Source organism: Schistocerca gregaria, chromosome 4, assembly GCF_023897955.1.
Source record: "Schistocerca gregaria isolate iqSchGreg1 chromosome 4, iqSchGreg1.2, whole genome shotgun sequence".
Lineage (NCBI taxonomy): Eukaryota > Metazoa > Arthropoda > Insecta > Orthoptera > Acrididae > Schistocerca > Schistocerca gregaria.
Genome location: NC_064923.1, coordinates 215,357,265 through 215,380,222, shown reverse-complemented (window position 1 = coordinate 215,380,222; position 22,958 = coordinate 215,357,265). Strand labels below are relative to the sequence as shown.

At 38.2% G+C, this 22,958-nt stretch overlaps 1 protein-coding gene across 1 annotated transcript in view; it reads right to left on the bottom strand.

Moving 5' to 3' along the window:
* The window catches only part of LOC126266966 (structural maintenance of chromosomes protein 1A-like), a 346,151-nt gene that overhangs the window by 200,650 nt on the left and 122,543 nt on the right, over positions 1-22,958 (bottom strand). The window contains exons 11-12 of the mRNA XM_049971693.1: positions 7,158-7,305; positions 2,875-2,997 (exon numbers count right to left, since the gene is read on the bottom strand). Of these exons, the coding sequence (XP_049827650.1) occupies positions 2,875-2,997; positions 7,158-7,305 (271 nt within the window). The remainder of the gene's footprint in view (positions 1-2,874; positions 2,998-7,157; positions 7,306-22,958) is intronic.

Genomic DNA, 22,958 nt, shown 5'->3' with positions numbered 1-22,958 from the left:
CACACTGTGAAACCCCTATTTTACGTTTTCATGCGATCCAGACACACCACCAGCACAAAAATTGAGGAAAATGCATAATTGAGGAAAATGTCCATGCATTTAGAATAGATGATTAAAACTCACAATCCTCTCCAAAAAATCTGTCTAAGTGAAGTAAATTAAATGTACAATACAATGCTTATACAATAATTTGTGGTAATGAATTTCTCAGTTCTTAAAGAATTGCAGATGAGTAACAGCAAGCAAAAACTCATCAAAAAACTGAAATTGATATCTGGGCACAATGTAATTCAGCCATTTTCTGACATGCTATGACTACAAATTACATGTTCAAAACAAGCATTTTTGAGAGATCATTCTTTGTGCTCGCCCAGAAAAAAAGCAAACATTTATGAACATGTTGAATTAAACCAAAATGTCCCAGCAGCCAAGTGCTTGAACCATAACCATAAATATGTACATATGCTTAATGACCTACTTTGTCACCACTGCTGGCTTAAAAAAAAGAACTGCACTTCATACACTCAGCACTGATAAAGTGTTAGTTTAGTCTTGATAAGAGAAATAGAGACATGAAAAAAATTAGTTTACTTCCACAGATGATGTTACAAGCTTATTAGAAGTAAGCTCAGTGAATTTCTGTAGACTGTGTAAAATGTAAATTTGAAAGAAAGCTCAGGTGCTACAGTTTCACTTCACGCCTTCTATCAATCTTTACAATCGACAGTGTATGGTGTACGTGGTGCAAAGAAAATACATGAGAAGTGCATGTAGTTATTGCAACTGTCTCATGTCAGAATTGAACACAAAAGTCTTTAAAATGTGCTACTGCAAAACCCTAGTTCTATTTCCATGTAACATCTCTGTCATAGCACATAACCAGCATGAAAAGTATATTTTCAGCAATTCACAAAATGTTTTTACCGCTACCTGCACTCCCGCCACTGAAGGGCCACTCTCCCTCACCACAAATCCAGTAGGTGAGCTCATTTATGTGTGCTAGTGTGGTGTGGTGGCTTCCCTGGCTATTGGGTGACTTAACAAGTCATCAGTGAATAAGAGTTCACTCGCCAGAAATGTTCAATGTTTCCTCGATTATGACCAAGCATATTCTTTGAGACTCAGTATTTGAATTTAAAAGGAGGCCAATTGTTATTGTTGCTGAGTACAGTACATCGGAAATACAAGCACAAAGATGAGACTGAGTTATAAGTGGCACAACAGAGGGTGTCGACTGGGCCCCTTCGTCACATATTGGCTCGGTCCGGAACACTTCGCGCCAACTGTCTTGTTTTTCCATTACCGCAGCAACCTAGCAGTAGTTGTATCATAGCTGTGCGGTGAAGCTAAATGTTGCAAGTTGTACTGGCAACAAGATTGTGGATTACATCAGAATTTCCTCTCTCACATCTACCCTCACCACAATGGCCTAAAATATTCCCTTAATACCACCGCCACCTCCAGTGCAAACCATCTGTCTTTTGAGCCACTTACAACTTGTTCAGTCACATCACTTGTCAATGGGAAGAAAACGGAGCGAAGTCAAGCGAGACGTCAAATAAAAACATAAAACTGAGGTAACCCTTACTAAGAAGAAATGTAAAATTGGGGAACTGCTAGCACTGACCTTGTGTGTTTTCACAGGGGCTACGAATTTATGGTGTAGAATCGTGAAAAACGTAAAATTGAAGAATGTAAAATCGAAGTCTCGCTGTATTACATTGATCACTACTTGGCCATTCAGTTCTCTGACTACCACCATAAAAGTGTGATTTTAATGTAATTGAACTAGCTTGGTGTCAACTGAAGCATTATGTAGGAACATACCAATGTGACATGTCACCAAAAAATTGCAGGAACATGTTCGGAAAGAAATTCAAATGGTTACAGAGAATGACCAGTCACATTTCTGTTGTCGAAGAGTCAAGTTAGGAGACCCTTATGGGTAAAGAGGTGGAATCATGGAAGATATGGTAGATTAAAGTGCCATTAGTTAACACAAACATTACAGTGAGAGTGAATGTATTGGTGATTTCCTTGATGCATTCAGGCCTCTGTAAGCAAAATAAGTAGACATCTGTTTGTAATTCAGACTGTAATAGTGGCACCAGTCAACATACCAAGCAGCCCCATCCCATTAAGGCTTGAGAAAAAAGATATGAGCCCTACTGTTTTCAGATACATTGTTTTTTCTTATGGAAATACATAAACACCATATTCCTGCTGAATAATTTACATGAAAAAAATTTCAGCATGTAATAGTATCTGCTGTAAAATATGTTGACTAAAAACCTAATATTTATTGTAAAATTGTATCCAAAAAATTCCATTTATAACAATTTATACCTACAAGAAGTTTTTTATCCCTTCTCATATAATGAAGATTAGTGTTATTTTTTATTAACATGTAACAAATTAATGGGAAGGTAAACACATCAAAAAAGATCCTTCATAATTACGCATTTCGTATCCTGATTTTCTGTCCATTATAAACAAGATCTTTACCAATAATATTGTTCAGTGTGCTACAAAATACAAGACTCCCAAAATACTGTTGCTAGCCCATCACAATTATTTCTTTCCATCTCTTTGCTGCATATTTTGTGTGTGTGTGTGTGTGTGTGTGTGTGTGTGTGTGTGTGTGTGTGTGTATGTGTGTGTGTGTGTGTTTTCCTTGTGATGATTCAGGGACAGGGAATGGTATATTTATGTAAATGAGTGCACAAAGGTACCAATAATGATTAAAGTTAACTCTATCCGTAGCAGTTTTGAAAATTCAAACTAATAACAGTGTTGTCTGTTTTAATTGTTATTTCTTAATAAACAATACTAAAAAGTCATGTTTGTTATTCATAACAAAGTGAAACTACAAACCTTCTGCAGTCTAAGTTCTATGATGTCTTGAGACAGCCATCGCTCTGATCTACGCTCTAACTCCATCATTCCTCCAACAATTAGACCGCTCCTTTTGTATAATGTCCCTTCAAGTGTCACAGCCTGAAATTATAATAATTTCAGTCAGTGTTGGTCAGTGTCAGATTACTTCTCCCGTCTTATTAATTAGATGCTACCAATAAATGAAAGACACTGATTTATACAGTACACTAGGAAATAAACAAAACTTCTAAAAAATATGAAGACACAATGAATCAATAGTTCCAGTGAACATAGCTACCATTTTTTCAGACCAGAAGTAAAACATCTGACAGCCTAAAATGTGAGGAACAACTCTGATACCAAAAGAAGCAAAGGATGAAACTGAAAAAAATTAAAAGTAATATGCACTGGAGCAAACAACCAAAAAAAGAATGTGTAGGGGTGACAGCAAGAACAGTAAGGAGAGAAAACAATTACATAAACCGACTATTACAACTATTAAGCAAACTAATAAAAGTAACAATTAAAACAGGACATTAAATTCAGGATGATAAAACAAAAGATGGGAGAGGAGCCTGCTGATTGTATGAGCCAAGTGGAGAGTCAAAACTGATACATTATTGGCGTACATAAAGTTCTGGAAGTATTTCCATATATAGAACCCAAATAATCTGATGTGTATAATAAAAGGAGCCAGCAGCATGCATGCTGTGTTATGTTCAGATTCCAATTAAATGTATTGTGAATGATACTTGAAACAACTAACATCCTAAAGTGAACTACTTCTATTCAAGAATCTTTGAGCATATCTGTGAAGTACTTTCAGCGAGTGACATGTCACCTCCTTTTATCGTTACTTATAGATGGCATGCATTTTTGCAAAACAGATCTGCTAGACAAACATCTACAGCTGTCAGAAAAAAATCCTTTCCTGTGGCCATTGCCCCAGCCATACCACCTCAAAACAAAAGAAAAATAGACGATGTGCACTACCGGGAAACTACTTATCATAGCATATTAAGGCATGACCTTTTTTCCAACCTTTAATTGTGTCGTTAAACTGTGCCGAGTTTCATCAAAATCAATCAACACAGTGGCAATAGATGAACAAAGTTACTACAGACCTGTTTTAGACACAACTTTGAGGATGTCACCACTAACTGTAAATATCTGCAAAGTTTGCAGCATCAGTTTGGTTGCTGAATATGTCGAAACTCATAAATGGTATCTTCCAGCAGAGTCTAGGACATGACTTCTCTATAGGAAACAGTTCATTCACTACCAATATGTTGGTGAATTTTGCTGCAACTTCAATCTTCGAAAATATACTATTGTAGGTCACAAAATAGTGAAGCACTAACAAATCATGACAAATGGTTCCTTAATAAGGGGTGCAGCCTTGTCCTTTGTGTTAATGTAGTTAACATTAACTTGAGCAACCAACAACAGGCACTCTGGTCCAGAATGAGATTTTCACTCTGCAGTGGAGTGTGCGCTGATATGAAACTTCCTGTCAGATTAAAACTGGTACTCTGGTACTTATAAACTGCTCATGTGCACTTAGCAGAATTTTAAGATTTTGTACTTCTTGCCCCCAATTTCACCAGACTGCAGCTCGCAATGCAATTTGGTTAAATGCAACTTTCACAGTGGAAGTAGTATACTTGGGACAAATTTTCATTAATATAGGCAGTCATAAAAGTGAACACAGCTTGATAGCGACCAACAACCTTTAAACACTGCAAGACATTATGGGGTTGCTGGCATTTGTGTTGATTTCATTCTGAGGGTCCCATATATTGTGCAACCCTTTGCTGAACTTTTTTTTCAAAAACGGACTTCATTCAAATGGTCACCAAGTTTCAAACAGATCTACACAAACTTCAGCAACACCTCTATCGTGTCTCCTCCATGGCTCACTACAAGCGAATAACGCCATTTTTCCTGTCAGTCAAGACATCCAGTATGATAGTACCATCATCTTAATGAGACAAAACATATGTTACCAAAATTCCAATTACTTTTACTTACAAGAGCCGTCAAGTAACTCCAAAACTGAAAAGGTGGTATCAGATGTCACGTAAGTCACAAAATATTCCCTACCTCTCCGAGATCTGTTCACATTTGTTTTAAGTCATACATGAACACAATCAATTTCACACCACCAGTTAGTATTTAAGTGGATGTGACTTCTCTCCTGTCAATGGACTCAAACTCGAATGTAGGTCAGTAGTAAACTGATATATGTGTCTTAACACTGTGAACTGTTTTCCAACTGCAACATCAGAAGTGATGTACATCCCATGTCTGAATACTTCTCTCTACAAAGAATGAACTGTTCTCTGCAAGACAGCTGGCTAAACCAAAAACATCTATTGTGTCGACAAGTCGCATCTTGTTGAGTACCAAATGAGATAACTGCCAAATAGATCTTTCCCACTCCAGGCACACTAACGTCTTATACTAGCTACACAAATTGTCTGACACATGAAATGCACAAAAATATAATTTGGTGCCACATTTAACGACCAAACATTAAAAAATAGTACACAGCCACTGCATCAAGAAAAAGTTATAACCAACAGCTTTTCAAACTGTAGTTTAGCACATCACATCATGAATGTGGTACCACATTCATATCAAATTCAGGAAGTAATTCTTGTGTACCAGTGGCTGATATACTTCAACATTGCACCTACATTGTTAACATAACATCCATTTCAGCAGAAACAATGGTGACTGACTATAGGAGCTTCCTTGGTAGTACTTATAGAAGTTTAATGTTCACGTACAATGTGTTTCTGAACTTCCTTCAGTGCATCAGGATCATTTATTACATCTTAACATTGTTGCACTCCCAGCAAAATTGAGATGTCAAACAACTTTTCTGCAGTTCCAACCATGAAATGTATAAGATGATAATGGTTATGATATTAACACTGTTATTCAGCACCCTACTCACAACATTAGTCAATGGTGACAATCGGAAGAAATTTTTTGCAGCCACCAGTACTGAAATGTCACTTAACTTTCTCCGCCCATCAACTGCAGACATGGCCCATCTGCTCACAGTGGATTTTCAGCCAGTGTCTGTAGCCTGGACACAACCATTTTACAGCCATAGTGTTGGATACCTGACATTGTGGTTTACCAAAATGAGTAGACAGTAGGTAAAGTAGTATGCAACTCTGCCATCAAACAGAAATTTCATTGGCGCTTGACTGCTGTCCAGTCAGCTGCTGCAGTAGTTTTCAAACTGGCTAGCGATCTGTTCCTGCTTTCACAGCCAGAAGCAACTGCCAGTGTCATACAGTGACAATCTGTGACCTCCATACAGCATAGACAGGAAAGGCCTCATCTCAGTGCCATTCCACCTCTGCAGAAAATTCGTAAGTGTTTAGACATAAATGAGTTCATGCTGCTTCTCCCAGAACAAGGACCAACAACTACAGAAGGGGTGAGGTACTACAAATCCTATCAAGGCAGTGACAACATTTAGGATTGCAATAGCCACTGCACCAAAAAATTTTTAGCTTTGTGGGTAAAATATATGGTGGAGAGATCTGGTACCTTGGCATAACGTCAATGACAACACCGTCCATCACATGAGATGATAGAGACATTGTGTATACAGAGTGCACTGAGCACAAGCTACCAGTGCCATCTAGTGGTGCATAGGGCGGAGTTAATGATGCAAAGAACAATGAACTGGTGTGCATCCCTCTTCAGTATTGAATAAACATGCCATATTGGGTTCACTATGACTTCATTCTTGTCTCAGCTACATCATCTGTTAATTGCCTATTGCAGTTAACATGGACATTCCTCAAGTGATTGCATTATCGACAGGGACTGTGTAATGAAGATTTTTTAAAATATATAAAAACATGCTTGTTTATGATTTCACCACACAGTTATTCATCTTCTAACACATTTTTGGTTTCGCATTTTATATAAAATAAAGAACCAGGCACCCACTGACAAAAATACACGTGCACATATGCTGAGAAAAAACAACCTAATGGATAACAAAAATTAACAAACTACAATTTGCTTTCCCTCCGGAACTCAACAAACATAAGTATCTTATAGTATTACTGATTTTGAATAAAGACTGCACTGGGAGTGGCAGATATTCGTTGAAATCAACTGACTTTTTATAACTGGTAAATGACAACATGCAAAATGCATTACATTCATTGATGGTATTTTATTAGTAAGCAAACAAAAAATCATTTTTCTGTAACCTGGAAGAGGAAAAAGAACAACTGAATGCTTACATCACATCTGTTGTTTTCATTATAAGCAATACTTTGGGCCACACCGTCACTGGTGCACACCACCACATTCCCTGTTACTGTCACTATAGCTTTCCTCAGATTCTGATTGAAACACAGTAAATCAAGCAACACAGTAGCGTAACCATCTCTGTAAAATACAAATAGACAGTTACTACACATTACAACATTATGGATCAGTACAGGAATCTTCATGGTACAACTTCTCACTGCACATTCAACACAAATCCAGAAAGACAAGGGTGACTTTCTCAGATTTCATAAATAATAATTTAGTTTATTCATAAGGTTTGGACTATTGATTGTGACAATGGGAGATAAAAAAAATAACAATAAAAACATAAAAAAATAAAAATAAACACATTTATGTAGCATATAAGACTGCAATAAGGTGTGTTTCCTAATTTATAAAGCTGCCAACAAAGAGAAACCGTCCCCAGCTTTAAGTTGTGCTAATTCCACACTCATAGCATATACAAATAATATTGCTTACACAAAATTAACACAAAAACGACTGGGGAAGAAAATAACATCCCCACTAGAATTCTGCTATTTCTATGACTGCCAACCTTTTATGGAGAAAATAAGGGATTGAAGAGAAAGGCTACAGAATATACATTTCAAACAGAGTTTTAAAAAGAATAGTACTATTAGGAATATATTTAAAATATGCAAGCATGTTTTATTTTAAATTATTGTTTGTATTTATTTACAGACTTTGCTTCTGTTTGCAAAGATTTATTCGTAAAGAATTCTCTACAATTAAAATTAAAATTCACTGCTACTTGTAGTTCCCCTTTTATAAGTTCCATGGTGCATTTGTTGCATATCTCTCTTTGTCCCTTTATGGTTCATAAAGAAAAAATACTTTCTGTGTCAGCACTTGAACCAGGAATGCTTAATACAAACCCAACTACTTTCATTAAACTGGAAACCTAAACATTATTCCAGCTCTCAAGGAACAGAAAACATTAACCCAACTCCCGTTTTGCATTGCCGTCTGTGGCTATGCTTTACTTCAAAATATCCTTTGCATTACAAAATTCACCATTCACAAAATCTTCATCTACATCATCTATCTGAACTGAGTCAAGTACTTCTTGAAGATGCTTAAATTTTATCTCAGAACTTAGACACAGGGGCATCAAAGATTCTATTGGCATCAACAACTGATCTTCAAATTTGAAGTTATTGACTCAATCTATTTACAATGAAATCAAACACTGGAATCTCTAGGTAGAAATATCAACAATGTAAGAAAAGACAAATTGCGACTTACCACACAGAACACAAGTCAAGTTGCAAACAGAAACAAATGAAAGACACTTACATAAAGCTTTCGGCTACAGTCTTCATCAGTAAAAGAGAGGCACACACCATTCACACACACATGCAATCATACTTTACACACACATGACCGCCAACTCCAGCATCTCAGGCTGGAATGCAGCTATCACATGGGATGCAAGCAGCAATCTGGAAGCAGTGGGAAAGGAGAAGGGATAGTAGTATAAGGATGGGGAGAGAACCAAACACTTTCTGGTGGAGTGTGCTGAGACCAGACTGCCAACAGGTGCAGTGTCAGAAGGTTGTAGGGCAGCGAGGAGGGGAAAAAAGGAGCAAAAAACGAGAGGAGCAGAGAAAGATGGGTAGATGCGTTGGCAGAGGGTAGCATGTAAAAAGGTTGCGGATTGAGAATGGGGAGCATATGACAGGACAGAAGGGGTGGAACCTATTGGGTGGTGGGTATGGGGAAAGTATATTACCATAGGTTGAGGTCGGGATAATTATGGGAGGGGAGAATGTGTTGTTAACCATAACTCCCATCTGCGCAGTTGAGAAAAGCGGTTTCAATGGCACATAAAACACCGTAAGATTATCTTCTAATTCTGGAACAAGTGAACTTATTAAAAAACTTTATTTGTGCCACTACCAAAATATCTATCACTCACTGTTTGCTCAATTTTGCTAATCACAGAAGTTTACATTATATTGATATTAGGGTGTTCTCAAAACTTAGAACAACCTAAAGGAACTGCACCAACATCACATCTGCAAAGTTAACACTCTGCAAGGGTCTTTAGAATCATTTAAAATGTCTTTAGAGCTTAGAGAGAATCCTTACAACTTTTCATGCAACTTTTAATGGATTCCCAATTTGTAATGATTATGTCAACGGCTAGTGTTAAATAAAACCGTCTAGCTGGTACATGTTGGAGAATTTCACTCCATTCTACATCTACAAATTTAAAAAAAGTTTTTAGAACTTCCCTTTGCTTTACAGAAACAGAGAAGAGGCCACACAATTTTAAGACCAATTTTTCGAGATTAACATCTAGGGTATCACTTTTATGTTTCATCGCATTCTGCAAAATACAATATGAATAGTTGGGCTTGAAGATTTGTCTGTAAAGATCATTTAAGGCATTATCAGCACACAATGCAATACAATTGTTTAAATGAAGTTTGTAGAATTCCAAGGAATGTTTACAAAAACTGTGGATAGACATCCCTGTTCCACTGCTCTCCTCTATAAAATCCAGAAGTTTATTCTGAATTTCATTTTCAGAATCAAAAATCTCAAAACAACACCTTCTTCTTTTTATGGTTTGAGGCATCACCTGCTTTACAGAAGAATCCCCTTGACTTCCTGAGACTGTTTAAATGTAACACTTTTGTAATACTTTTTGGAGCTAAAACTTTTTTAATTACTGTGTTAAGATTTTGTGCAATGCAATACTAGAATCACTGAATTCATCCTTTTGACTTTAACATTGCAGTCCAAGCTATTGTAGCTGAGGTTATGTGTCATTGTGTGATACACAAATATCAATTCTACTTCAATGGCTCTGCTTAATCCACTTATTGTTAAGCCACCTTAGCAAAAAAGTAGCTGGAAATCTTGGAAGATTCCTTTATGTATTTCTCCTTGTTTGGATGTCCTAACAAAATTAAAAATATTTACTACTAAGTTAAATTTATGTTTGCATAATTTAAAACTGCACCAAACAAAAAAAAATAATGGTACTATTAAATTAATTACAGTTTACCTGTAGTTTTTGAATGCTCAAAACAGTTGGTACTGCTGCCGTTTGCCACACTAAATTCCCATTTGAAGGTAGAAAATAAGGTTTTGAAACAATTAGCAATAAATCACTCTGAATCCAAGCAGATAAATGCTCACATCCTCTAGCTTGACGTAATGTGGTCCTTCCTTAAGTTCCTGGGTCGCCAGCCAGCTTAGCAGATTTGTACGTAAGCACTGTTGCTGTTTTACTTGTTCATCACAGGATCGGATATTGTGGGGAAAAAGATGTGGCATGTCAAGGAAAATAAATTATTTTAACTACCATTGCGAAAGTTAGAAAAATATGGGATGAATTTGAAATAATATGGGACATAGGATTTGACAAAAAAATAGCAGTAATATGTGATTTCCTGGGAAATATGGGATAGCTGACAATCCTAGTTACCTCACTTTATGTTCTAAGTAATAATACATTGTGAGTGGTGACCCCCCCCCCCCCCCCCCCCTCTGTGAGTTATTTGCTTTTGACATCCTTGTCTTCTATTTGGACTATTTTACAACCTTGTATTCAATGCAGTACTTATCACTTCTTTGTCATCATTTTTACATCAATCCTCAACATGCAATTAAACACTGGTAGTTGACATTAAATTTCCTCTGTGTGTATCTAATAAATATATCTACCTTACATAAAGTTCATGAACACTTTCTGCTTCAACTAAATCACTTATACACATGAGATATACACGATATCAAAGTGCTGACAGACATAAATAATAGTGCATACATTATACCAGACTGTTTTCAGGCTGTTCCAGCACTGTCCCAATGGACAAAAACACTCCTGGGCACCCACCATGCAGCAAAATCACATGTTTTCTTAATATGCACCAGCCACTTAGCTGCCCCTGCCTGCAGGTGTACAGTTATGTAGGTTACAGCCTGGCTGGTTGGCTGCGCGTCAGCTGTTTCCCTTCCCCTGCCCACCTGCTGCCTGTGTGTGATGTCTACTTAAAGTGGCGTCACACCATTGCACAGCTGGCATTCAAAAGGCATGAGAGTCCATGCTCCTAAATCTTCTTTTGCTGGCTGTTAGTTCACAATTTAGTCATGGTATTTATCTCTGGATATGGCAAGGTGCAGGCACTGTCTACTGCCACTTTGTGAAATTGTGGGGAGATTCTATCTATAAGGTCTCATCCACAGCAGAAATCACCAGTTATGTAGAAGATATTAATACCACATATACTGATCATAATTGTTTTAATTCAGAAACTCACTAAAAACGTAAAACGAGGCAAACAATGAATGAGGAAGAGAATAACTAACACTTTCACAGAGTGTATTTAAACTTGGTTTACCAGTCATTTATTTCCACAATCTCATATGCCATCAATGAATGAAAACATACAAAATATACTGATTTCCATATCCCCAAAGTTAGCAGTTATTCTTACAAGAAAAGTAGTCGACCTTAACATTTTTGCAGGTCTGCTGTACAGTTTTTCCACTTTAAGTTTTCATCAGTATGCACACCTAAGAACTTAGAATCTTCTACACTGTTTCCTTTTTTTGTTGGTTTACGAAGTTAAAAGGAGGTGCGATATTTTTGACAGAACAAAACTGGATGAACTGTGTTTTTTCAAAGTTTAGAGTTAATCCATTTATGCATAACCATTCAGTAACTTTCACAAAAACAACATTTACTATTTTCTCTGTTGATACTGCATTCCTTGGATTTACAACAATGCTTGTATCTGAAAACAAGACTAATACTGCCTCTTGATTTAAATAAAATGGCAGATCAGCAGCGTAAAGCAGAGCAGTAGTGGGCCAATAAAAAAAACTGTGTCAGGCTCCCTTTGGAATTATTCTCTATGCAGATGATGTGGCATTCCTCTTTGTATTACTCAAACAACCTAGGTTAACTTTCTGCATTCTGTTTCTTAAACACGAACTAAACCAGGCATTTGCTTAACTACGTATTACATAAGACATTTACTTCTCTAGTACAATATTATGACTGACACAATCAAATGCCTTTGATAAGTCACAGATGATCCCAAACTGTGAAGTTTTATCATTTAAAGAGTTCGTTATGTGCTCAGTAAATGTTAAAGAGCTGTCTCGGCAGTATGGCCCTTTTGAAATCCAAGCTTTGACTGGCTATGTGTTATATTATTACACAGCTTACCTTCGCAAAAACTATGTAAGGATTGACACAGGGTGGTAGTTCTTCATTCACATCTGTGGAGTTGTCCTTTGTATATAGGTGCCTAACAATGACAAATTTCAATCTTTCTGGGAAATGGTTCATGGTGTGGGTTCCTGTAGTCATGTCCTAGTTCATGAACCACGGGCAATGTATGAGTGGCCAAGTAAGTAGTCCCGACAGTCGGGATACCAGTTACTCTGGAATAAGGCTGGGCATCTCGGACATATTCTGAGTCGTGGTCACCTTTGTGCTCATACGGCAAAGACTACCAAATCCACCGATTAGTCCCTAAACCGTTAGGGGTAAAACTCAATGGGACTCGGGGCAAGTAAGGCTAGCAACCTGCTTCCCTAGTACTTTAAATATGATGCTGGCAACAATCAGAGCAAAATGCCTCGGACTTTTGGAGGTGACGAAGTTCCACCTCTAACTGACAAACCAGGGACTCCTAAGATACGACTTGGCAAACAAATGGTAATGAGATGGGGAGCTATTAATATCAATGGGGGCTACTCTGGGAAGAAGGTAGAGCTGGCAGAGGCTGCAAGTAAGATGGGGCTGGATGTTTTAGCTGTTAGTGACATTCGCGTAAGGGGTGAGAAAGAAGAGGATGTGGGAGAATACAAGGTCTAACTGTCAGGAGTCAAAGCAGGAACAGCACAATGGGGTGTAAGGCTTTACATCAGGAAAGAAATGGAGCCCAGCATAGTTGCAATACGGTATGTAAACGAACGACTGATGTGGATAGATTTGACAGTGTCTAGCAAGAAAATTAGGATTGTGTCAGTATATTCGCATTGTGAAAGGTCAGATCAAGATAAGATGGATAGTTTTTATGATGCACTCAGTGATGTAGTTGTTAGAGTAAAGGACAAGGACAGTGTTCTGCTCATGGGTGATTTTAATGCCAGGATTGGAAATTGAACAGAAAGGTATGAAAAGGTTATGGGTAAATTTGGAGAGGATATGGAGGCTAACAAGAACGGGAAACAACTCTTGGATTTCTGTACCAGTATGGGCTTAGTAATCACAAAGTCCTTTTTTAAACATAAGAACATTCACCGGTATACTTGGGAAGGCAGCGAAACCAGATCTGTCATTGACTATATAATAACAGATCAGGAATTCAGGAAGGCTGTGAGGGACACACGTGTATCCAGGGAATTCTTTGATGACACTGATCATTATTTAATCTGCAGCGAAATTGGGATTGTGAGGCCGAAAGTGCAGGAGGTCAGGTCCATATGTAGGAGGGTAAGAGTGGAGAAACTTCAGAATAAGGAAATCAGACACAAGTACATAACAATGATCTCAGAAAGGTACCAGTTAGCTGAATGTGGTCAATTACAGTCATTGGAAAAGGAATGGACAAGGTACAGGGACACAGTGCTAGAAGTGGATAAAGAATGTCTTGGAACAGTAGTGTGTAAAGGTAGGATGAAGCAAACAGATGGTGGAATGACACAGTCAAGGCAGCCTGTAAAAGGAAAAAGAAGGCATATCAAAAATGGCTACCTACTAGAACTCAGGTAGACAGAGAAAGTTATATTGAAGAAAGAAACAAAGCGAAACAGATAATTACAGCATCCAAGAATAAATCTTGGGAAGACTTTGGAAACAGGTTGGAGACTTTGGGTCAAGCTGCTGGAAAACCATTTTGGAGTGTAATTAGAAATCTTTGAAAGGGAGGTAAGAAGGAAATGACAAGTATTTTGGACAGGTCAGGACAACTGCTTGTGAATCCTGTGGATTCCTTGGGCAGATGGAGGGAATATTTTGAAGAGTTGCTCAATGTAGGTGAAAATACAATCAGTAATGTTTCAGATTTCGATGTACAATGGGATAGGAATGAGGATGGAAATAGGATCACATTTGAGGAAGTAGTGAAAATGGTCAAAAGATTGCAGTGCAATAAAGCAGCTGGGGTGGATGAAATTAAGTCGGAACTCATCAAATACAGTGGAATATCAGGTCTTAAATGGCTACACAGGATAATTGAAATGGCCTGGGAGCCAGGACGGGTTCCATCAGATTGGACAAAAGCAGTAATCACACCAATCTTTAAACATGGAAACAGAAGAGATTGTAACAACTACAGAGGTATCTCTTTAATCAACGTTGTGGGTAAAATCTTCTCAGGTATTGTTGAAAGGAAAGTGCGAGTATTAGTTGAGGACCAAATGGATGAAAATCAGTGTGGGTTTAGGCCTCTTAGAGGTTGTCAGGACCAGATCTTTAGCTTACGGTAAATAATGCAGAAGTGTTATGAATGGAATAAGGAATTGTATCTATGCTTTATAGATCTAGAAAAGGCATATGACGGGGTTCCTAGGAGGAAGTTATTGTCTGTTCTATGAGATTATGGAATAGGAGGCAAACTTTTGCAAGCAATTAAAGGTCTTTACATGGATAGTCAGGCAGCAGTTAGAGTTGACAGTAAATTGAGTTCATGGTTCAGAGTAGTTTCAGGGGTATGACAAGGCTGCAACCTGTCTCCACTGTTGTTCATATTATATATGGATATATGCTGAAAACAATAGACTGGCTGGGTGATGTTAAGATGTGTGAACACAAAATAAGCAGTCTTGCATGACTTAGTTGTGATGGCAGATTCGATTGAAAGTTTGCAAAGTAATATTTTAGAGCTAGATCAGAAATGTAAGGACTATGGTATGAAGATTAGCATCTCCAAAACAAAAGTAATGTCAGTGGGAAAGAGATATAAACAGATTGAGTGCCAAATAGGAGGAACAAAGTTAAAACAGGTAGACAGTTTCAAGTACTTAGGATGCATATTCTCAAAGGATGGCAACATAGTGAAAGAACTGGAAGCGAGATGTAGCAAAGCTAATGCAGTGAGTGCTCAGTTACGATCTACTCTCTTCTGCAAAAAGGAAGTCAGTACCAAGACTAAGTTATCTGTGCACCGTTCAATCTTTTGACCAACTATGTTGTATGGGAGTGAAAGCTAGGTGGATTCAGGGTACCTTATCAATAAGGTTGAGGTTACGGATATGAAAGTAGCTAGGATGATTGCAGGTACTAGTAGATGGGAACAATGGCAGGAGGGTGTCCACAATGAGGAAATCAAAGAAAAACTGGGAAAGAACTCTATAGATGTAGCAGTCAGGGTGAATAAGCTTAGATGGTGGGGTCATGTTACACGCATGGGAGAAGCAAGGTTACCCGAGAGACTCATGGGTACAGCAGTAGAGGGTAGGAGGAGTCGGGGCAGACCAAGGAGAAGGTACCTGGATTCGGTTAAGAATGATTTTGAAGTAATAGGCTTAACATCAGAAGAGGCACCAATGTTAGCACGGAATAGGGGATCATGGAGGAATTTTATAAGGGGGACTATGCTCCAGACTGAACGCTGAAATGCATAATCAGTCTTAAACGATGATGATGATGATGATGATGGGAATACATCCTCTGCACTACATAACTGACTAGGAACATTACATTACATATTATAGGCCAAGTGTCTTACTGGAGATATTATCCACCCAATATGCGCTTTTACTTTTTAGAATGGAGGGTTCTCTCCTTCTTGTAGCGATCTTACTCATTTCGGAGGGATCTTGCCTTCCACCAAACTTTTATTGTGAAATGACTACTATTACAAAGTAACAGATGTTGATACACTCGCAAACAGGGTTTATTATCCCAATTCAAACTGGCTTAACTTCCAATCAATAATAAACTCACACAAGTGTTAACATGAACAGACTCCCCGTATCATTCTTGTCAAACTTGGTTATGTTTTATACATCGATCTTCTTAGTTACCAGTCCCACAAACATGGAATTTCACCATGGATGGAGCTCCATGGCATGCCATGCTCCTCAGTGACTCTGATCCCCTGCCTGCTTTGATGTCACAAGCAGCCGTCCAACATTCCTGAAATACCTCTTACATAAATCACAACATAAATCCAAACAGAACCTGATTTTCTTTTACCTGTAACGATTATTACTTACACCTAGTTTTCCGCCAATTCAACCCATGGCTCTATATACATATTTCCGTGAACACCAAGACGCACGATCTTGCTATCTCAACTCAGTAGTACGGGTGCCTATCACGGACTCCCCCATTGGCCACCCACACATTTGCACCCTCACGAGTCATGATGATATTTCTTATTTCAGCTGGAGATGTGAGATTAATTTTTATTTCAGTATACTGTTTGTTTCCTCTTTTGAACTATTAGCAACAACTTTCTCATCTATTTTTAAAAAGTATTAAAAATATCTACTAAACATGAAATGTTTTTTACAATGCTCCCATTCTCTTTAATGGAAATAAAGTTATCTTCCATGTGTTTCTTCCCTTTCTCTCTTTTACAATATTCAATATTGATTTGGTTTTATTGTCTGAGCTGTCAATTTCAGACAATATGTGCATACTCCTGGATATTTTTACAACTTTCCTTAATATTTTATCATCCAAGGTTTCTTAAATGACATATCATTATTGCACTTATCTTTTTAGGAAAATTACTGTCAAAAAAGGCTACAAACTCATTAAAAAAATATGCTGAATTTACTGCTTTATTCGGGTGTTTTCCAGCTGTACATGTAGCTTTGTTGTATAAAGTAACTGACTGCACATCATGATCTGACAATCTGTTTACCACCATATAGCCATCTGCCTCTTTAATTTCTGCTTGTGGGAAGAACATACTATCAGGATGCCACAAGCTTGGGCAATTCTGGTACGGAAATTTATGACAGATACTGAATTCTACGTGGTTAAAAGCACCTCCAGATTGCTTTATCTGTCACACTCCTTTAAGAAAATTACATTAAAATCGCCATAAGTTAATGATCACTTCCTTCCGCCTGACAGAGCACAATAATTCATCACAATTTTTCAAGAAAATTTCCCAGTCGCCCTGTGGAGACCTGTATACTGTAACAAACACAAATAATACATTTCTCAATAAGAACTCACTAGCACTACTATATCCTGATCTATAGAGAATTTACTTATTTCTTTGTTTTCACATTTAAGTCCCTTTTTGTGACTGTGAAACTCCTCCTTTATCCATGCTGAATCTACATGAATATGCAGCTAACTTATAACCACTTACATTCAGATTTCCCATTCCTGTGCATACACTTATGGTATTCAGAGTCAAATGACATTAATTTCAACTGCAAATTAACAATGCATTACCTTCATATTTTATATATATAAAATAACTTTACATTTTATATGTGTTTACTTTATATTTCTGGTGAAGCAAGTTGATTTCACTTCTTCCTGCATTATAAGATAAATTGGGGTCTCTGTCAGTTTAATTTCCTTTAATGCTGTCTGTCTTGTTTGACATATTATTGGTGTCTCACCTGACAACAATAACCACAGGGATTTGCCTTTGTGTGCTGATGACCCTCCACCTCGCCCGCCCCAAGTTTTCTATAAATAGATATCCTTCCTATTCAAGTGTGGGCAATAAGAAGTCTATCCCCATCTTCCTATAGTGGCTGCTGGAACAGCACCCATGCAAGATTTTGCATCTATCTGAAGTAACCCTCTCAGTTCCATATTTAATTGCTTTACAGCGAAATTGCCCCAGGCTTGGTCATGGTGCCGCAGAACCTCCACAAAACCCACATTTATGTGTTTAGTAGCTGGCCCTATTAGTTCAGATCACCCACAACACTACATTTTTTGTTTTTTCGCCTGGCTGTTTCCAGCTTCCCCAAATATGAACCCCTAATCTTCTTTCTTAAAATCCTCACACCTTTGTTTTCTGTTACCTTCCAAGGACTAGCACTTGGTGTCACAAAACTATTTGAAATTTAGGTTGAAATACTGGTCAGATTATTATAAGTGACAGATTTTCCTCTGTCTATTTGTATTTTTATCAATATTAACGTATGGTACAACAATGATGGTGCTTTCTTGGGTAAAATATTCCAGAGGTAAAATAGTCTCCCATTCAGCTCTCCAGAAGGGGACAACTTAGAAGGATGTTGTCATCAGGAGAAACAAAATTGGTTTTCTACGAATCGGAGTGTGAAACATTTGATCCCTTACACAGGCAGGAAAATCAGGAAATTTAAAAATGGAAGTGGATAGGTGAAAATTTGATATAGTGGGAATTAGTGAAGTTTGGTGGCAGGAGGAACAGGACTTCTGGTCAAGTGAATACAGAGTTATACATATAAAATCAAATAGGGGTAGTGTAGGAGTAGGTTTAATAACAAATAAGAAAATAGGAATGCGGGTAAGCTACTATGAACAGCACGGTTAACACAGTATTGTAGCCAAGCCCACACCCATTACAGTAGCACAAGTCTATGTGCAAACTAGCTCCACAGAAGATGAAGAGATTGAAGAAATGTATGATGAGGTAAAAGAAATTATTTGGATGCTGGTAATTAGGGGATGAAAATTTATTAGTAATGGTGGATTATAAGCTGAAATAGTAGGTGAATATGGGCTGGGGGAAAGCAATGAAAGAGAAAGTCACCGGGAGCAGTTTTGCACAGAGCACGATTTAATCATTGCTAACACTGTGTTCAAGAACCATGATGGTATGTTGTACATGTGGAAGAGGCCTGGAGACACCAGAAGGTTTCATATTGATTGTCTGTTGGCAAGGTAGAGATTTTGGAACCAGATTTCAAATTGTAAGACATTTCCAGGGACAGGTGTGGACTCTTGACCACAATTTATTGGTTATGAACTGTAGAGTAAAATTGAAGAAATTGAAAAAGTTGGAAACTAAGAAGATGGGACCTGGATAAGCTGAAAGAACCAAAGGTTGTTGAGATCTTCAGAGGGAGCATTAGACAACTGCTGACAAGAACAGGGGAAAGGAATGCGGTGGAATATGAATGGATAGCTTTGTGAAATGAAATAGTGAAGGCAGCAGAGTATCAAATAGGTAAAAAGACATGACCTGGTAGAAATCCTTGTATAATACAGGAGATATTGAACTTAACTGATGAAAGCAGAAAGTATAAAAATGCAGTAAATTAAGAATGTAAAACGGAATACCAATGTCTAAAGAAAGAGACTTACAGGAAGTGAAAAATGGCTACACAGGAATGGCCAGAGGACAACTATAAAGATGTAAAAGCATATAGGTGGAAGGATGTCTATACAAGGGAGATGTACTTGATGGCAATGTTATAGAAATAGATGAGGATGAACATGAAGATGAGATTGGAGATATGATACTGGGAGAAGAATTTGACAGAGCAGTGAAAGACTGATGTTGAAACAAGACCCTGAGAGTAGATGCCATTCCGTCAGAGCTACTGATAGCCTTGGGAGAGCCAGCCAAGACAAAACTCTTCCATCTGGTGAGCAAGATGTATGCGACCAGCAAAATAGTCTCAGACTTCAAGAACATAATAATTCCAATTCCAAAGAGAGCCGGTGCTGACTGGTGTGAATATTACAAACAATCAGTTTAATAAGTCCTGGTTACTAAATACCAACTCAAAGTCTTTACAGAAGAATTGAAAAACTGGTAGAAACCAACACTGAAAAAAATCAATTTGGTTTACACAGAAATGTAGGAACATGTACAGCAATACCGACACTATGATTTCTCAAAGAAGATAGCTTAACGAAAGGTAAGCCTATGTTCATAGCATTTGCAGAATTAGAGAAAGCTTTCTACAATGCTGACTGGAATATTACCTTGGAAATTTTGAAGATAGCAGGGGTATACTACAGGGAGCGCAAGGCTATTTACAACTCATACAAAACCAAAGAGCAGCTTAAAAGTCAAGGGGAAGCAGTGGTTGAGAAGGAAGTGAGTCAGGCCAGTGTTATTGAATCTGTACATTGAGCAGGCAGTAAGGAAACAAAGAAAAATTTGGAGTAGGAATTAAAGTCCAGAGAGAAGAAATAAAAACTTGTCGATGACATTGTAATTCTCTAAGAGACAGCAAAGAACTTGGAAGAGCAGTTGAACAGAATGGGCAGAGTCTTGAAATGAGAATATAACATAAACATCAACAAAAGCAAAATGAGGAGAACAGAGTGTAGTCAAATTAAACCAGGTGTTGTTGTTGTTGTGGTCTTAAGTCCAGAGACTGGTTTGATGCAGCTCTGCATGCTACTCTATCCTGTGCAAGCTGTTCATGTCCCAGTACCTACTGCAACCAACATGTCCTACCAACCAATCCCTTCTTCTAGTCAAGTTGTGCCACAAATCTCTCTTCTCCCCAATTCTACTCAGTACCTTGTCATTAGTTTTGTGCTCTACCCATCCTATCTTCAGCATTCTTCTGTAGCACCACATTTCGAAAGCTTCTATTGTCTTCTTGTCTTAACTATTTATTGTCCATGATTCACTTCCATACATGGGTACACTCCATACGAATACTTTCAGAAAAGACTTCCGGACACTTAAATCTATGCAACTTGCCTGCGAAAGGTAAAGGTCCCGAGTTCAAGTCTCGGTCTGGCACACAGGTTTAATCTGCCAGGAAGTTTCATTTCAGCACACACTCCGCTGCAGAGTGAAAATCTCATTCTGGAAACTTAAATCTATACTCGATGTTAACAAATTTCTCTTCCTCAGGAACACTTTCCTTGCCACTGCCAGTCTACTCTTCATATCCTCTCTACTTCGACCATTATCATTTATTTTGCTCCCCAAATAGCAAAACTCTTTTACTACTTTAAGTGTCTCATTTCCTAAACTAATTCCCTCAGCATAACCTGATTTAATTCAACTACATTCCATTATCCTCATTTTGCTTTTGTTGCTGTTCATCTTATATCCTCCTTTCAAGACTCTGTCCATTCTGTTCAACTGCTCTTCCAGGTTTTTTGCTGTCTCTGACAGGTGATTCTGAGGGAAACAGATCAGTAAATGAGGCACATAAAGCAAAATTGGGGACTGGCGATGGCAAGCAAAGGGTTTCTGAAGAAGAGAAATTTGTTAACATAAAGTATTGATTTAAGTGTCAGGAAGTCTTTTCTGAAAGTATCTGTATAGAGTGTAGCCATGTATGGAAGTGAAAGACGAACGATTAACAGTTTAGACAAACAGTTTAGACAAGAAGACAATATAAGTTTCTGAAATGTGGTGCTACAGAGGAATGCTGAAGATCAGATGGGTCAATCATGTAAGTAATGAGGACGTACTGAACAGAATTGGGAAAAAGAGGAATTTGTGGCACAACTTGACTGGAAGAAGGTATCGGTTGGTAGGACATGTTCTGAGGCATCAAGGGATCACCAATTTAGTACTGGAGGGCAGTGTGGAGGGTAAAAACCATAGAGGGAGACCAAGAGATGAATACGCTAAGCAGATTCAGAAGGATGTAGGTTGCAGTAGTTATTCTGAGATGAAGAAGTGTGCACAGGATCGAGTAGCACAAAGAGCTGTGTCAAATCAATCTTTGCAAGGAAGACCACAACAACAACAACTGTAAAGCATGAAGTAAAATACTATTATCAACAACATGAAAACACTAGTTATAATAGCAGCATCAACAATAATACTAGTTGAAGAAGTTACTTTTATTTTCATTTAGGACAATAATCTTTCAGCCAATAAACTGCATTGTATAAAAAATAATAGGTAAGATAAAGTCAAATAATGGAAAGTCCATGTTGGAATACCAACATTTACAAAAAGGACAGATTGCTACTCACTGTAAAGATGACAAGCTGAGTTGCAGACAGGCACAATAAAAAGACTGTTATACACCAAGCTTTTGGCCAAAACCTTCTTCAGAAAAGAAAGGAAAACACACACACATCCACACAAGCTGACACACTCATGCACATATGACCACTACCTCTGGCCACTCCAGTCAGACTGCAACTGTTGTGCTGACTGAATGCAGCAATCAGGAGTTGGGCAGGGAAGGAAAAAGGATAGCAGAGTATAGAGTGGGTGGAGAGAAGAGTGCTGTCTGGCAATGGGTGCAGGGACCAGAGAAGACTGCTACAGAAGGCTTGGGTGGGGGGGGGGGGGGGGGATAGGGGGAAGGGAAGGGGATCTGGGAGTGGAAAAGGGGAGGAGCAAAGAGATCAAAAGACTAGATGTGGGAACAACAGGTTACTGTACATCCAGGCTGGGATAATTTTTGAAGCAGATAATACATTATAAGGTTAACTCCCAACAGTGTAGTTAGAAAAGCTAGTGGTGGAGGAAAGGATCCAAATGGCCCGGGTTGTGCAGAACCCATTAAAATCAAGCATGTTATGTTCAGCTTCACAGAGCCACAGAGTGGTCCAGTTTTCTCTGGGCCTCTGTTTGGTTAAAGCCATTCGTCCTGTAAGCAGCTAGTTGGTAGACACACCAATAAAAAATATTGTGCAATGATTGCACTGGTATATGACTTGGCTACTTTTGCACGTGGCCCAGCCTCTGTTTGGGTAAAAATCTGTGGCAGGACTGGAACAGGAAGTGCTGAATGGGTGGATTGGGCAGGTCTTGCAGCTGGGTCTTCCACAGTGATATTGATGCCTGTGGCATGGTGTTGGGTTGGGAATGGCATAGTGATGGACTAGGACGTTATAGAGGTTCAATGTGGTTTAGCTGTTCCAATCT